At 43.2% G+C, this 17,838-nt stretch overlaps 1 protein-coding gene across 13 annotated transcripts in view; it reads left to right on the top strand.

The window, feature by feature from the left end:
• The window catches only part of DOCK9 (dedicator of cytokinesis 9), a 333,393-nt gene that overhangs the window by 256,205 nt on the left and 59,350 nt on the right, over window positions 1-17,838 (top strand). For all 13 annotated transcript variants that reach the window (XM_023740328.1, XM_023740325.1, XM_023740322.1 and 10 more), the window contains 5 exons: window positions 1,117-1,295; window positions 1,536-1,649; window positions 5,129-5,249; window positions 13,191-13,324; window positions 15,205-15,319. In XM_023740328.1, the coding sequence (XP_023596096.1) occupies window positions 1,117-1,295; window positions 1,536-1,649; window positions 5,129-5,249; window positions 13,191-13,324; window positions 15,205-15,319 (663 nt within the window). The remainder of the gene's footprint in view (window positions 1-1,116; window positions 1,296-1,535; window positions 1,650-5,128; window positions 5,250-13,190; window positions 13,325-15,204; window positions 15,320-17,838) is intronic.

Raw genomic sequence — 17,838 nt, 5'->3', positions numbered from 1 at the left:
GAAGGGCTTAGTAGGACGTGGAGCAGTGTTTTGGATAGCTTTAGACGTAACTTTCTGATACGGGATTCAAGTCAAAGGAGGAGTCAAAGAACTGATAGACTTTCCTGTAATAATGGATTCAGTGTGTAACGATTCCAGTCTTGGCTACAGTTTACTGAAAACATGTATTTCTGCTTTAGAGTCTAGTTTAGCTGCTTTCTTTTAACCCTTCCTGAGTAGATGTCAGGTTTTCTGCTCTTCCTCCAGAAGGCTCTTCCATCTTGTCATTTAGCTTGTTGATGATTCACTGGTTTAGTTCAGTGCTTTGCCCATTTTAGTTTATTTTGCTTTTTTCATTTGCCTTTAGAGGTGCAGTAGTATTAAGGCTGTATTTTAGAAAATACTGCATTAAATAAGTTCTTCATTCAGCAGGACCTGAATAAATAGGTTGTATGATCACTTACTTTTTTAAAATTGCATTGTATTTTAACGGGGATATATATGCATTCAAAACCCGCTGCCGTCGAGTGGATTTCAACTCATAGCGACCCTATAGGACAGCGTAGAACTGCCCCATAGGGTTTCCAAGGAGCGGGTGGTGGATTCGAACTGCCCACCTTTTGGTTAGCAGCCTAGCTCTTACGACCAGTAAATGGATCAGTGGAACTGCTGCAGTAAAGAACAGGTTAACAGACTGTGTCTATTTCTTGTCTTTCTTTAATGACATGCTTGTTATGCAGCAGCTACTTCTCTATCATTCCATTAATTAGAACAGTAACTTTGTTTTTTTAACTGTATGTCAGTAACAAATTGCATTAGTAATGTAACATACGCTGTTCTCAGTTATAAAAATTAGTACTAAAACTATTAACTTAATAATTATGTAGAATGCAGTGTGTTCCAAAATCACAAGCCCATGCGATTACTTGTATTCAAATTCTGTTTTCATTTTTGAGTGAGGCACGTTGAGAAGTAGAATGATTTTCTAGAGAAATGACCCTTTCATATTTGAAGCCAAGTCTAATCATCTGTTGGCCTATATAGGTTGGGAAGAGTGCAGAGCGGGACTTTGGTTTTTATTTTATTCAAATAGTGTTACTTACTCCTTAATGAAAGTAGTCTCTGTCCTTATTTCAGATCTCCAGCTTGATTATGCATTAACAGATGAGTTCTGCAGAAACCACTTCTTGGTGGGTCTGTTGCTGAGGGAGGTGGGGACTGCTCTCCAGGAGTTCAGAGAAGTCCGTCTGATTGCCATCAGCGTGCTCAAGAACCTGCTCATAAAGCATTCTTTTGATGACAGATACGCTTCAAGGGTGAGTGGTCCCCAATGGAAGGAGTACGGATTAAGAAACATCACTTACTTTAGGTAAAATAAAGAAAGTCACCAATTGGAAAATTAGTGGTACAGCACTAAGACTTTCCCCATTTAAGCAATAAAATCAAATACTCACCTTCATAAGAAGGATCCAGATAAAGGGGATGGGCAGTAACAGCTCAGGCTGACATTAAATGCTCACAGTTATGGGAAAACTTACAACTCGTCTTTGTTTCAGAGCCATCAAGCAAGGATAGCCACTCTCTACCTACCTCTGTTTGGTCTGCTTATTGAAAACGTCCAGCGGATCAACGTGAGGGACGTGTCACCCTTCCCTGTGAACTCCGGCAGTGTACGTAAGCACATTCACATACACACACCGTCCCTTTTCATTTTTGCCAGTAAAACCGTAATAATCTGCAGTGCTCTTGATCAATTGCACTTCTGGCTCAGATGGGATCAGTCAGGAAGCCTTTTTGAACTCTTGTTGAAAAGTGCATGCTCCCTGATAGCTCTCAGCATCTTCGTTTGTGCGTTCAACAAAAATGTCTGGGGGTGTAGGGGGCACAGAGGCAGAGGGAGGTAAAAAAGAGCATAGCCTGAACCTGTCTGTTATGAAAGCTCAGTTCTCAGCCCAGTTCTGATGGTGACATTGCTAAGCAGTCTGGGACAAACCACCTCTTTGGGCCATAGTTTCTCTCCATCTGTAAAATTAGCAAGTCCAGCTAAATGTCAGGATATCAGGGTGCATGACATGAGGCCCTGCCCTCTGAGAACCGACCACCTTAACTGATGATGTCTTTGAGCAACCATTTAAAGATGCCATTGGAAATTAAGTTGCCTGAAGGATGACCTCAGGAATTATCTCAAAACTTTTTAGTTGGTGTCTTCGTCATCTAGCGCTGCTGTAACAGAAATACCACAAGTGAATGGCTTTAACAAAGATAAGTTTATTTCCTCACAGTAAAGTAGGCTAAAAGTCCAAATTCAGGGCTTCAGCTCCAGGGGAAGGCTTTCTCTCTCTGTCGGCCTTCTCATCAGTCTTCCCCGGACTAGGAGCTTCTCCGCGCAGGGACCCCAGCTCCACAGGATACGCTCTGCTTCTGGCACTGCTTCCTTGGTGGTAGGAGGTCCCCAGTTCTCTGCTTGCTTCCCTTTCCTTTTATCTCTTGTAAGAGAAAAGGTGGTGCAGGCCACGTTCCAGAGAAACTCCCTTTACATTGGATCAGGGATGTGACCTGGGTAAGGGTGTTAGAATCCCACCCTAATCCTCTTTAACATAAAATTACAATCACAAAATGGAGGACAACCACACAATACTAGGAATCATGGCCTAGCCAAATTGAGACACACATATTTAGGGGTACATAATTCAGTCCATGACAGTTGGAGATTGTTTTAAGTTTTACCCATCCCTTGATACATGTTGATTTATCTTGTGGTTTGAAAAGGATTCTTGCTATCATCTTACAGTTGAACTTTGTCAAAACATTATCACTGTCAATTACTTTGTCAGATTTGAATTGCATGAGACTTTTTAATTATTAAACTAAAATAATTTTTAATTATTGAAGTTCGTAGAATTTTTACAAAACTAAAACCCATATTCTTTATTTTTCTGAAAGCTTCTTCTCTTGGCCTTGGAAGGCTTGTCTGCCAGTAACTTGGACAGATGTTACCAGTTCAGCGATTTCCTTTCCCCTTTTGTTGTGGACTCATGAACTGGTTCAGTTGTCAACCTTGCCACTTTGTCATTGTGTTGTACGCTTGGGGCGTTTCCCCAACAGTTACACGATATCCCATTTTCTGCACTAGCTCTCCACCTCTGAATACACTTCCTAAGTAATGTCACACCGAGGTGAGCCACGTTTATAGATTGTTTTCTGCAGTTCCAAAGGACACAAACTTCCTCTATCCTAAAGTGAAGTACACCTCACTATTCCTACCTCGGGGTCCCTGGGTGGTGCAGGTGGTTAACACACTTGGCTGCTAACTGAAAGATTGGAAGTTCAAGTCCACCCACAGGCACCTTGGAAGAAAGGCCTGGCGATCTACTTCTGAAAAATCATCCATTGAAAACCCTATGCAGCAGCTCTACTCTGACACACATAGGGTCACAATGAGTTGGAATTGATGCGATGCTAACTGGTTAATCTCACCCTGTCCAGCACTGCGTTTCACAATTGTGTTCCCTAAACCTGTCTGCCTTTCCAACTGGGATCAGTAATTCAGGGCATAATGGGACCTCTGGACTGTTTCAGTTCTGAAAAAAATGAGCACAAGGCCTTTCCTTGGCTTTCACCAAAGTAAAATCACTACAAATTAGTCCAAAAGACTAATGGACCCCACAATTACCACAGCCTCTACCAGACTGAGTCCAGCACAACTAGATGGTGCCTGGCTACCACCACTGACTGATCTGACAGGGATCACAATGGAGGGTCCCAGACAGAGCTGGAGAAAAATGGAGAACAAAATTCTAACTCACACAAAAGACCAAACTTACTGGTCTGACAGAGACTGGAGAAACCCTGAGAATATGGCCTCCAGATACCCTTTTAACTCAGTACTGAAGTCACTCCTGAGGTTCACCCTTCAGCCCAAGATTAGACAGGCCCATAAAACAAAAGGAGACTAAATGGGCACACCAGCCCAGGGGCAAGGACGAGAAGGCAGGAGGGGACAGGAAAGCTGGTGATGGGGAACCCAAGGTTGAGGAGGGAGAGTGTTGACATGTTGATTGGTTGGTAACCAATGTCACAAGACAGTATGTGTATTAATTGTTTCATGAGAAACTAATTTGCTCTGTAAACCTTCATCTAAAGCACAATAAAATAAATAAGTAAATGAAATCACTACAAAGTAATATCCTTGTTTTAACATATCAACTTCAAAATTCACATAATTTCTCCACTGATTGGGAGCCCACATGAAGCTTCAGACTTGCAGAGATTTTTAATTGCTGTTGTGATACTTCACTGTTGCTCATTTGGGAGGATTCTGATGTGAGACAGCGTGCGTGTCCCCGTTAGAAAGAGAACGTGAGGCTTTTTGTGAAGGAAACAACATACGGAAATAACCTAAACCTAGAGTGCTGGAGAGGAAAAGATGCTAGAACTGCTGGGGAGAGAAAAGCAAGGGCTTCATGGGATGAGACCAAACATCCTGTGTCCTCAGCAGAGTCCCTGACAGAGCAGGAGAAGAGTAGGGGGCCAGAACCCAAATTCTAGTAAAAAGACGAGACTTAATGGTTTGATTGAGACTGGAGACCCTGGAAGACATGGCCTCCCGAATCTCTGATAGCCCAAGACTAAAACCATTCCCGAGGCCAACTCTTCAGACGAAGATTGGACTGGACTGTGGGACATAAAATGATCCTCGTGAAGAGAGCGCTTCTTAGCTCAAGTAGATACATGAGACTAAATGGGCAGCTCCTGTCTGGAGGTGAGATGAGAAGGCAGAGAGGCGCAGGAGCTGGCTGAATGGACACGGGAAATCAGGGGTGGAAAGGAGAAGTGTGCTGTCACAGTATAGGGAGAGCTACTAGGGTCACATAGCAATGTGTGTATAAATAATCGTATGAGAGACTAACTTGAATTGTAAACTTTCACTTATACCACAAGAATTAAAAAAAAACAAAAACGCTCTGTCCTCTTTCCTGCTCCGGCCTGTCTGCCATCTTCCCTCCACACACAGGGCCGTGCGGCGTCTTCTCCCATCCAGGCACACTTAGCATGTCAGGTTGTCCTGGCTTGTGCTCACACTTCCAACAACAGTTGATTAGTCTTTTTGAATCATCTTTGATTACTTCTTCTTTTTCCCCTTTGACAGACTGTGAAGGATGAGTCACTTAACTTGCCAGCTGCAAACCCATTAGTGACACCACAGAAGTCGGGCAACACGTTGGATAACAGCCTGCACAAAGACCTCTTTGGTGCTATCTCCGGCATCGGTAACGTCTCTTACCTACTTCTCACTGGGTTAACTCTAAAAGTTGCTTTAATCAAATATTTGCCTAATGTCCCAAACTTGTGAATTAGACTTTTGAAGCCCAAGTTTCTGCGTTGAATATTCTTTTCCTTTTTGGGATAGTTAAAAATGACTGATATTCCTCAATTTACTCTAAAATACCCCCCAAAAAACCAAACCCACTGCCGTCGAATCAATTCCAACTCATAATGAGCCTACAGGACAGAGTAGAAGTGCCCCATAGGGTTTCCAAGGCCGTAAATCTTTACGGAGGAACGCTGGTGGCACAGTACTTAAGAGCTATGGCTGCTGCTAACCAAGATCCCCCAGCCGCTCCTTGGAAACTCCGTGGGGTGGTTCCACTCTGTTCTGGGTCTCTATGAGTTGGAATCTACTCGACAGCAACAGAGGAATCCTTACGGAAGCAGACTGCCACATCTTTCTCCCACGGAGTGGCTGGTGGGTTTGAACTGCCGACCTTTTGGTTACCAGCTGAGCACTTAACTGCTGTGTCACCAGGGCTCCTCTAAAATAGAGATTCCAAAATCCTCATGAATACCAAACAGTACATTGTACTGTTTGCTTTTCATTTAACTCTTAGTTAATTTATCATTTAAACCTTCAAATTGGATTGTTTATGCTTTTAGAAAAGGAATGTCTTTGCAGGGAAGGTGGGAGTGGAGAGAGGATTTATTAGTGGTGTTAGTGATATAGATGAAATGTGAGAGAGAGATTCCTGAAGGAGAGAGCAGTTTTTTGCTAGATTCCAGTCCTAAAATCGGTTTTTTTAAATCTGCTTTCCTCTAGAACATTTTTTCTGTCTGAAATGATGTAAGAGCTTCCCGTGAGGGAAGAAAACAGATGGCATAAATAAAAACTGAAACAGAGTCGTTTTTCCATAAGAAAATGCCTGAGGAATGTCCTTATTAGTATTCTGAGTGACTGAGCCCCTGTGGCAGCTCGTTTGTAAGATAGGGTACAAAAAATATCTTCACAGAATTGTCATAGACGTTCCCGGGCCTCTTCTGCTTTCATTTCTCGTTCTCTTTTACCAGACTTTGAAGAAATGAAGCATCCTACTCTGCCTTAGAGAGGGAGCCCTGCTGGCAGAACAGTTAAGAGCTTGTCTGCTCTAGGGTTGCTATGAGTCAGAATCTACTCTATGGCGGCGGGTTTGGTTTTGGGGTTTTTTGCTAACCAAAAGGTTGGCAGTTCAAACACACCCATTGGTTCCATGGGAGAAACACCTGGCGACTTGTTCCCATAAAGATTACAGCCTAGGAAACCCTATGGGCAGTTCAGTGCTGTCACATGGGGTACCTATGAGTCAGAAATCGACTCACCAGTGCCTGACAACAACAGCAACGAGGCCTAGTGGTCAGACCACCCAGTAATGGGACCAATTCATGGGACAGATTAAGGGTGGTCCTTTTAATCAGTTCATTCACAGGACTATCTTTCACATTAAGTTTATGGCCTTATCTTTTGTGGTGGTGTTGTTAGCGTACCGTTTCATGTAGCCGATTAAATTGGTGAGAATACAAAATTGGAAACCCCACACTAACAACCAGATTTATCCTACAGCATCAACACTTAATCTCATGTGTCTTTATACTTCTCGTAGTCTTCCTTGCCTCATTTGGCTCTTGTAAAGACTGAAGGAGTTAATTCACGGAAAACTCTGGGAGCAGAGCGTGACACGTAGTAAACAGGTGAACGTTAGTTGCCATTGCGAGTGTCCATTCGCCTCTCTCCCGGGGGGGGCACCCTGCCCTCTTCACCCTGTTCTGCCCATGTGCCCACCCACCGTTTCAGAATAGGGAGCGGGCTCTCCTGCAGACGTTTTTGTATGCAGCAGTTTAGGCCCTGGCTTTAAAGTCAGACAGATGTGGCTTCGAATCCACACTCTACCATTCACTAATTGCTGTGGATGAGGTGTTTATTTTCCCCAGCTTCTGTGTCAACATCACTAAAATAGATATTGTCATTATAAGGGTAAGGAGGCATGGCAAACACTGTTTTTTTTATTGTTGTAAAAATATAGGTAACACAACATTTGCCATTTTTCACATATACAGTTTCATGAGGTCAGTTACATCAGTCATGTTGTGCAACCATCACCAATGTCCTTTCCAAATTTTTCATCCCCATAAACAAAAAACTAGTGCTTCTTAAACAGAAATTCCCCCATCCACCCTCCCTCTTGCCCTGGTAACCACTATTAAACTGACCTCTGTATGTATTAGCCTATTCTAGATACTTCGTATTAGTGAGATCATACAATATTTGTCCTTTTGTGAATGACTTACTTTACTCAGCGTAATGTTTTCAAGGTTCCTCCATGTTGCAGCATATATGAGAACTTCATTTCTCTTTGTGGCTGAGTAGTATTGCATTGTATGTATATGCCAATAATACTCAAACACTAATGACCAAAGGCCGGACAAGTTGTGGGATGACATCAAGGACATCATACATGAAGAAAGCAAGAGGTCATTAAAAAGACAGAAAGGAAAGAAAAGACCAAAATGGATGTCAGGAGAGACTCTGAAACTTGCTCTTGAACGTAGAGTGAAAGGAAGGAAGAAATGATGAAGTAAAAGAACTGAACAGAAGATTTCAAAGGGCGGCTCGAGAAGACAAAGTAAAGAATTATAATGACATCTGCAAAGACCTGGAGATAGAAAACCAAAAGGGAAGAACATGCTCGGCATTTCTCAAGCTGAAATAATTGAAGAACAAATTCAAGTCTCAAGTTGCAATAGTGAAGGGTTCTACAGGGAAAGTATTAAACGACACAGGAAGTATCAAAAGAAGTGGAATACACAGAGTCACTGTACCAAAAAGAATTAGTGGATGTTCAGCCATTTCAGGAGGTAGCATATGAACCAGAACCAATGGTATTGAAGGAAGAAGTCCAAGCTGCACCGAAGGCACTAGTGAAAAACAAGGCTTCAGGAATTGGCGGAATACCAACTGAGATGTTTCAACAAACGGATACAGTGTTGGAAGCACTCACTCGTCTATGCCAAGAAATCTGGAAGACAGCTACCTGGCCAACTGACCAGAAGAGATCAGTATTTGTGCACATTTCGAAGAAAGGTGACCCAACCGAATGCAGATACCATCGAACAATATAATTAATATCACACACAAGTAAAACTTTGCTGAAGATTGTTCAAAAGCAGTTAACAGCAGTACATCGACAGGGAACTGCCAGAAATTCAAGCCGGATTCAGAAGAGGACATGGAACGAGGGATATCATTGCTGATGTCAGATGGATCCTGACTGAAAGCAGAGAATACCATAAAGATGTTTATCTGTGTTTTATTGATTATGCAAAGGCATTTGACTGTGTGGATCATAACAAATTATGGATAACATTGCGAAGAATGGGAATTCCAGAACACGTACTCATGCTCATTAGGAACCTGTACTTAGACCAAGAGGCAGTCGTTCGAACAGAATGAGGAGATACTGCGTGGTTTAAAGTCAGGAAAGGTGTGCGTCACTGTTGCATCCTTTCACCATACCTATTCAGTCTGTATGCTGAGCAAGTAATTCGAGAAGCTGGACCATATGAAGAAGAATGGGGCATCAGGATTGGAGGAAGGCTCATTAACAACCTGCAATATGCAGATGACACAACCTTGCTTGCTGAAAGCCAAGAGGTCTTGAAGCACTTACTGATGAAGATCAAAGACTGCAGCCTTCAGTATGGATTACACCTCAACATAAAGAACACAAAAATCCTCACAACTGGACCAGTAAACAACATCATGATAAATGCAGAAAAGATTGAAGTTGTCAAGTATTTCATTTTACTTGGATCCACAATCAGTGCTCATGGAAGCAGCAGTGAAGAATCCAAACGACGCATTGCGCTGGGCAAATTGCCGCAGAAAACCTCTTTAAAGTGTTAAAAAAGCAAAGATGTCACTTTAAGGACTAAGGTGCACCTGACCCAAGCCATGGCGTTTTTAGTCACCTCATATGCATGTGAAAGCCGGACAATGAATAAGGAAGACGAAAGAAGAATTGATGCCTTTGAATTATGCATTGGTGAAGAATATTGGATATACCATAGACTGCCAGAAGAATGAACAAATCTATCTTGGAAGAAGCACAACCAGAATTCTCCTTGGAAGTGAGGATGGCAAGGCTTAATCTCACATACTTTGGACATGTTATCAGGAGGGACCAGTCCCTGGAGAAGGACATCATGTTTGTAAAGAAGAGGGTCAGTGAAAAAGAGGAAGGCCCTCAATGAGACAGATTGACACAGTGACTGCAACAATGGGCTCAGGCATAGCAACGATTGTGAGGGTGGTGCAGGACCGGGCAGTGTTTCTTTCGGCTGTACACAGGGTCACTATGAGTCACAACAGACTTGATGGCACCTAACAACAACAACGACAAGTGTTATTATTTGATGACCATTATACAAGCATAAGTCTCTGACATTACTGATGCTCTGTGATACACTCTAGGCAACCAATCAAACGAGCCCTAGAAAATCAAAAAGCTCCACCCTCTCTGGCCAGCCCCCTGCAGGAAGAGGTCACAGAGAAGCAGTCAGGACTTTGTGTAAATGATCAGACTAGAATGAGAGGATGTTTTCACTCATCTGACTCTTCAGCTCAGAATTCACCTTGTTAGGATTCGGGATTCCTTGGGAACTTAGAAGTAAGCCACCGGGTGTCTTTCACAGGATCTGAATGTGACAGATGACCTTCGGTTGCTCTGCTTTTGTGGTGCAGTTATGAGAAGTCCTTGAGACTAATTTAGTCCCTTTTTACCTGAATTTCAAGATTCAAATCCACCTTTCAAAAAAGTTTGCCACCATGGGCTTATTTATGCTTAGGTTTTATCTATATTTCCCGTCTTTAAAAATACAAATCCCTGTTGAACTGGTGTATGTTTTGCTCTATACAGTCTCAACAACAGCAAAATAAATAAAACTATAAAAGAAATGTAAATCTTTGTTCCCTTTTAGGATTGCCTTCCAGGGAAAGCCTTACGTTTGAACTGGGTTTTCTAGTTCTTATCTGGCATCTTTGGCAAAACTGCTTTTTGTCATCAAAGCGTTTCCTGTGCTCGTCCTCCTTCACCTCTGTTTAGAAGAAATGCCACTCCCACACACCTTGAGAAGTCCTCACTAGTGTTTGCGTTTGTTTCTCTTTATGTCTTTGAAACAGGATGCATGAGAATTTCTAAAACTGACTGATTCGTTGCCTGAATAAAAACTACTCTGAGATTAGATTAGTTTCAAAAGGCGAGCAGTGTTAGAGCACAGGTTCCTTTTTCCACTCTTCTCTGTGTTGTGTTGGACTCTCTAAGGCAGCGGGAGGGCAGCAATGGGAAGCTAACTAATGTTTTCATTTTACTTGTGCGCTGTCGAGTCAATTCCGACTCACGAGGACCCTGTCACAGATGACAGAGTACAGCTAGGGTTCCCTAGTCTGTAATCTTTGCAGGTGTGGATCGTGAGGGCTTTTCTCCCACGAAGCAGCTGGGTGGGTTTGAACCACTGATCTTACGGTGAGCAGCCGAGCACTTAACCATTGGGCCACCAGGGCTCCTCTTCAGTTTATTTACACGTTATTTAAGGTTTTTAAAAGTTATGCACTGGGCCAGATCCATTAAATACACGCACACACACACACACACACACACACAGAGTGACATAGTTCCCTTAAGCATGTTGGTTTTGATTTATTGCATTTCCATCTGTTTGCCTTAGATTAGGAGTCTAGTTCTGGAATCAACCCTAAAACCCTGAGAAGTTAGGATCTAATTTTACGTTACTGAGAACCCCTTTCTCCTAAAGTCTGAGTTACACGTGAAATGTGAATTATAGTCCTGTTACCAGGATTATAATTTGGTTATAATGCTGTTTCTTTTCTCCTAGGGTAGAAAAGGGCTCATTCACAGCTGTTTTTAATTAGTCTGGCACACACTGTCTGCCCTGCCGAGCGCAGGTGTGGTCGACAGTAAGGCCCAGTGGTTTGCATGTTCCCCGGGCTCTCCTTTTCTTGGTCTTACGTTTACTCCCATACACTGAGTCAGTTTCAGGGATGGTGGTAGATAAACAGGAGTGCTAGGTAGGGGGAGGGATTTACTACACTGGTGTGGCAAGTCTCCCTCTGAGGTTAAAGACTTCTTGACATTGCCTGAGAAATGATGAATTTATGTCGTTATCCATCACTGCAACAATAGAGTGACTTAAAAAAATGCTTTTGGTGTGACCCCAGAGCTAGCCATATAATTTGTTTTATAAATTAGAAGCCTGAAGTGCATGTCTGAGTCCATGGCAGCTGCTTTGCCTGCTGGAATCTGAAAAGGAGCAGCCTGTTGTGAGGTGCCAGGTAACTGTGTCCTCAGCTTGGGTAGGGAAGGCTGTGCTTGCAGCTTGCCGAGCCCAGGGTCAAAGTCTCCTCATGCAGCCTGCAGAACCAGCCAGGCCCTTCGGCTGCTGGCATGCCTCTTTTCCTCCCGCACAGGGTGTACAAGTCTGAAAAGTCATTGTCTATTATGTGATTTTCTTAAATCTTATTTAAGCAACCAGTCAATCTGTTAATCTTAAAAAATTCAATAGTACCGAGGTGGGGCTGTTTTCTGCCTTCAAATGCTATTTATTCATGGACGTCACAAATTTTACTTCCAAATTAGATTTCCTTTCTGCTCGTAACTGTTCATTGCTGAGGTCCCCAAACATCGTCCATTCGCAGCACCCTTAGTCATCGCAGTGACTTTTTCATGGCCCCCCAGGGCGAAAGAAACACCTGATAGTTCTGTTTATTAGGTCGGTAGGTCCGCCTAGGAGCCGTGGTGGCACCGTGGGTAAGAGCTACAGGCTGCTAACCAAATGTCGGCAGTTCGCATCCACCAGCTGCTCCTTGGAAACCCCATGGGGCAGTTCTACTCTGTCCTATAAGGTGGCTGAGTCGCAATTGACTCGAGGGCAACAGGTTTGGTTTTTTCTGAGGTGCAAATAACTTGATAGGTACTTATCCCAGTGGAAACCCTGATGGCGTACTGGTTAAGTGCTACAGCTGGTAACCAAAAGGTCGGCAGTTTGAATCTCCCAGGAGCTCCTTGGAAACTCTATGGGGCAGTTCTACTCTGTCCTATAGGGTTGCTATGAGTTGGAATCAACTCAGCGGCAATGGGTTTTTTTTTTTTTTTTTTAATATCTCAATGACTTAGTAGCCATTTCAAAGGAAAAAATGTACATAAATTTTTTTAAATCTTTTTATTTCAGTCTTAAATAATTAGTTATTTACACGTTTGATTCACGTGCCTGTTGGGCGCTGTACACCTTCTCAAAGTTTGGAGTCAGATTGGACACCACCACCTGTGCCACGTTGACTTTGTCCAGTGTGTGCTTTTTATCACAGCAGCCACCAAAGACCCAGCCTCACCAAAGCATGATGTCATCAGAAGGAGTGTAGCAAGACCTCCTGTTGGAACTGCAGTGTTGACAGATGTCAGCGTCTCTGTTTTCTGTGAATTGTAACATGTCCCACAGCACCCTCTGAGTCTGCAGGGCCACCTCCGCATAGTTTGAATGCTGTGGATTTACTGTACGGGTTAATTTTTCCATTTGATTGTCGTAGGTGGCTTCGCCTGTTTTATCTTCTAAGTCTTCATTCTAAACCAGTGTGTGCCCTTCTAGTCTCAGCCATCTAAGTTTTCTAATAAATGAATTAATAGTTATGTCTTAAAGTTGCAGAGTAAAGTTTATATTTATCTCTTTATGGCCTTATTCCTTAAAGGTGAGGTAATTGAAGGCAACTCTTGAGCCAAACTCCTAAAAGAAAAAAATAAGTGCCATATAAGCATTTCCCCTTAAAGTTCCGTGCTTATCTTTATGTTGTTCTGTCTTACCAAAATTTTGGTCTCGGCTTAATTCCCGTTTAGCCTCTCCATATACGACTTCAACTCCAAATATCAGTAGTGTGAGGAATGCAGATTCCAGAGGATCGCTCATAAGCACAGACTCGGGGAACAGCCTTCCAGAAAGGAATAGTGAGAAAAGCAATTCCCTGGATAAGGTAATTTATTTTCAAATAACTCAAGTGATTCTTTTAACTAATGGATTTAACTCAAAGTAAACATTTTCTGATGTTTGTTAAGTGTGACCTTTTCTAAAAGCAAGTAATTTAACCTGGAGTAGATGGTTAGAGCATTATCTAAAGATGGGGCCCGTTCCCTGGATTTCCCTGATCCCTGTTTCCAGGATTTCAGATCAGGGCAGAGTGCCTTGAGTGAATGGTTCTGGCTGGTTGGACAGGTAGGAAAATCAAAATGCCACTCACTCAGAATCATCATAGTCTTTATGCCAAAATTATCTAGGCAAACGGGTATTAAGTCAAAAGCCAACTCCAAAAAAGAGTGAGGGGTCATATAGGTGATTCAGGGATAAAGCTTGATTGGAAATTGCTCTGTTCACGCCGCGCCTCCCCCAGCACACCGCCTTCTTCTTGAAGTAACTAAGGCTCAGACTGTTCAGAACTTTGTGGAAAGGCTAAGACTTGGGTTGGGCTTAAACCTGGAACCCATGATAGACTGGTATCATCTTGGGCACTGACGAGGGGGAAGCGTCCTTCCTGCGGCCTCAGGTTTGTGACCTCCCCACCTGTTCCCGTGGCTGGCACGGACTTGGTGACTTGTGGACGCCGTTCTGTAGAGGCGCGAGCTTCCTGGTGGGGTGCGCCATGACGGGTCTAACTCTCCCCTTGATCCTCGCATGCCTTCGTGTGGCAGAGGGAGAAGCTGCTCAGAAGGCATTCTGCTTGTGTCATACGCAGCGCTGGAGAGGAGGAGGAGAGCTGCCAGTCAGCCAGGAAAAACCGGGTCACTGTGGATTTTTCCCTTCTCACGATTCCGCCTTTGCCAGAGGACACTTTGCATGCTGCACCTTCCGCCCCACCGCGAGAAGTACTGAGTTCTCCTCGCGGCTCAGTTACGAGCGAGGGCACGATCGTGGGTCTGCACCAGCTTTGCCACTAATTGCGCCTTCGTTTTTTCTTAAATGAAAGTAGTCGTGCTCATTCTCGAGCCTGTTTTCTAGATGTTTTTTCAGTTGCCCACCAACGCCTTGAATGAAGCATCTTTTTTTCGCTGATCTTTTAGCTTGCGGTTTGGCAAAACAAAAAGTTCCTGATTTCAGTTGGAAATACACCGTTGAGGGTTTTTAAATCTCGTGTGTTTTATCACGACACGAGATGCCTGTTCTGTTGTTTACAACGTGAACCCTTTAAACCTGTGAACCCGCTGCTTAGTGGCAAAACTGCTCTCCCCTCGGCCCTGAGCTTTCTGACGTTTGCAGTGTTGCACTAAGCTGATGATGGAGTGACCTCATCCGCTTAGGGTCTTTGGCAGTGCTGTGCTGAGGTGTCCCTATCTGTTCCTATCTGGCACCTGCCAGCTGTTTTGCCCCGAGAGTGCCCCATGGTGTCCACTGAATGGCGATGACTCACCTCCCGGCTATTGTGGTCGATACACAGCAGCATCATAGGCTTTTTATTTGCTCTTTCAGCCACTCATGGTTTCCTGAGGCTATGGTTCCTTCTGCCATATCTTCTGGATGGTCATTTCTGTGTGTGGCCCTGGCACACATACTTTTTTGCATGAGGGTTTATCTGGCATTTCAGAACTAAGCTGATAACCAAAACTGTGGTTCTCCAGTTTGAAAGGTTCATGCCTTCTGCCTCGTCCCTTAGGGAAGTAAGCAGAGAAGACACGCCAGAGCTTCTGGGGAACAGCATTTGTGTCTGTTACGGTGGAGGGTGTCTGTACTTTAACTGTTGATAAAGTGCTTATGCCTTCCAATTTATATGATTTGTCTCAATCCTGAGAATCTTTTTGTGAAACTGTCATGTTTTTTTTTTCTTGTACTCGAAGAGAAAAACCAGCTGTGTTTCCTTTTCAGCACCAGCAAAGCGGCGCTTTGGGGAACTCTGTGGTTCGGTGTGACAAGCTCGACCAGTCTGAGATCAAGAGCCTGCTGATGTGTTTCCTTTACATCTTAAAAAGCATGTCTGATGGTAGGTGGAAATGAAGATTTCGGTTTTACTTCCCTTGTTTCGGGATTTTTTTTTTTTTAATTGAAGGGATACAAGAATTTAAAATAATTTTCTCCCCTTTTTTTTGAAGTGCATGTTAATTTACTAAATGTGGTAGAAGTAAGAGGGGGCAGTGGTGGCTCTGTGGTGGAATTCTCACCTTCCATGCAAGAGACCCAGGTTCGATTCCCCGCCAGTACACCTCACGTGCAGCCACCACCTATCTGTCAGTGGAGGTTTGCATGTTGCTATGATGCTGAACAGGTTTCAGTGGAGCTTCCAGACGAAGACCTGGAGATCCACTTCTGGAAAATCAGCCAGTGAAAACCCTATGGGTCACAGTGGTCTGACCCCGTGGTGCATGGGGCCGCCATGAGTCAGGGGCTGACTTGACAGGCAGCTAACAGCTAACAACAACAGAAATAAAAGCCTTAATTTTTGGAGGAAAACATTTCTGTTAATTATTTTATTCTAGAAAATAAGTTCTAAAGTGTGTACGGGCCTATTTTTAAAATTTATATTACACTCGAACCTACCATGTAAGCTGAAGGAGACAAGCAGGTAATGCAAATAGCTTTTATATGTCCAAACAAACTCCAACTCCTGGCAACTCTTACATTAGAAAGTATATTGCTGGGGAACCTACAAGTTCCTCCTGTTTAGACTGGATGTGACATTCCTGGCTTACCCGGAAGGAAGACGTGTCATTTTAGATTTCCTAATAGAAATAACGTGTCACAGTAGATTGCTTCTGATTTAGGTTTGACAATTACATGTTTTTAATAGAAATAACTGCAACTATTGGCGCTTTGGAGCCCTGGTGGTGCAGTGGTTAAGAGCTTGGCTGCTAACCAAAAGGTCGGCAGTTGGAATCCACCGTCCCTCTTCGGATACCCCATGGGGCAGTCTCTGTGAGTCAGAATCAACTCGACAGCAATGGGTTATTGATGCTTTAGGGATCCCTGAGTGGCGCAAAACAGTTAAACGCTCAACTACTAGCCAAAAAGTCTGGCAGTTCAAACCCACCCAGAGGCACCTCGAAAGACAGGCCTGGTGTTATGCTTCCAAAAGGCCACAGACTTGAAAACCCTATGGAGCAGTTACACTCTGCACACATGGAGTTGCCATGAGTTACAATCGATTCAACAGCAATTAATAACAACAAAAAGAACAAACTGATCCTGTATCCATACCACATAACGCCTTTAAACATGTGACCGGACAGTCACAACACTGAGTGTGTACAGTACCCCGTCACATACAGTTGGTCATAGTACAATGTCAGAGTTCTTATCTTGGTGAAAATTTTGTCTCATTTTTCCTGCAGCAAATTGTAAGGTAGTCTGTGAGCTTCATTAAGGTCAGTGAATTAAGATGAACTCTTCTGTAAACAAAATGCTGTTTTTTGAGGACCTGAAGCCCTCTTTTGCTGCTTCTCTTTGGTGGCCATACACATGGGCATTCAAAATCCGGTGGGAAGTATTTCTACCTGCAAATAGTGTTTCTTTTATACTGTGTTTCCATTTCAGCAGCGTTAGCAGCCTGCCCTGTAACTCGGACCTTAGGAACGGCCTGCCTGGCTTCCAGTGCTTAAGTTAGTTGTCCTTCCCCTGGAATTATTTTATTGTTCTGTCAGTTTGCTGCTTTAAGATGCCTGTTTTTAAAAAAGAGCAATTAAACAAAATTTTTCTTGAACGATGACCAAATACAAAAGTATAGAGCACTTATTTTGATACTTTGAAGTATAAAGTTGAAAGTCTTCCCATTTAAGTCAAAAGTTCCACACTTTGCCTTAGGATAGTGAATGTTAGCCAGCATTATAACCGTGTTTTTCCTTTGTTTAACAAATATTTTGTTTTAAATACTGAATATGATCTATAACTAGGATGTAACTGCTTTTCAATGACAAATATACCAGAACTTTCATAGCCAAGGGAAAGTCGCCCTTTAGAGTCAGCCCCTTTGAAGACTGCACGTGTTGTAAAAATGCAGCCACCTTTTCAGAGCAGTTTCAGAATATCTTTTTTTTTAGTTTTTGCCTTTAAGTTATTGACACTTTTCTTTATAATTAGAATTTTTCATGTATGTCCCGTTCAAGAAATCATTACCTGCCCTCAAGGTCATGAAGATATTCTCCTATATTTTTTTTTCTAAAATCTCGATTATTTCACCTTTAAATCTAAAAATCTACGTATAATTGATTTGTATGTGTGGTATGGGTGGGGAGACATTGCTTCCAGAGATAGTTTACCAAACAAACAACCAAAATGATCAGTTTTATAACATTACAGCCACTCTCTCCTCCTGTTTATCCCACACTTGATGAGCGCCTCCTACAAGCCGGCACCTCACTCTCTGTGCCTCCTCCCTCCTTCACAGTGTCTGGGGCTGTGTCTCCCCGTCTCCTCAGCTACCAGCCTGAGAAAGGCAGTGTTAGTGCTGTTCGGCAAACTCGGTGGTCCCTGGGGCTGAGCTCTGTGTGGGATAGCCACGGGTGTCCT

Source organism: Trichechus manatus, unplaced genomic scaffold (genome assembly GCF_000243295.1).
Source record: "Trichechus manatus latirostris isolate Lorelei unplaced genomic scaffold, TriManLat1.0 scaffold00153, whole genome shotgun sequence".
NCBI lineage: Eukaryota > Metazoa > Chordata > Mammalia > Sirenia > Trichechidae > Trichechus > Trichechus manatus.
Note: the sequence above shows the minus strand (reverse complement) of the source record. Positions and strands in the feature narration are given on the sequence as shown.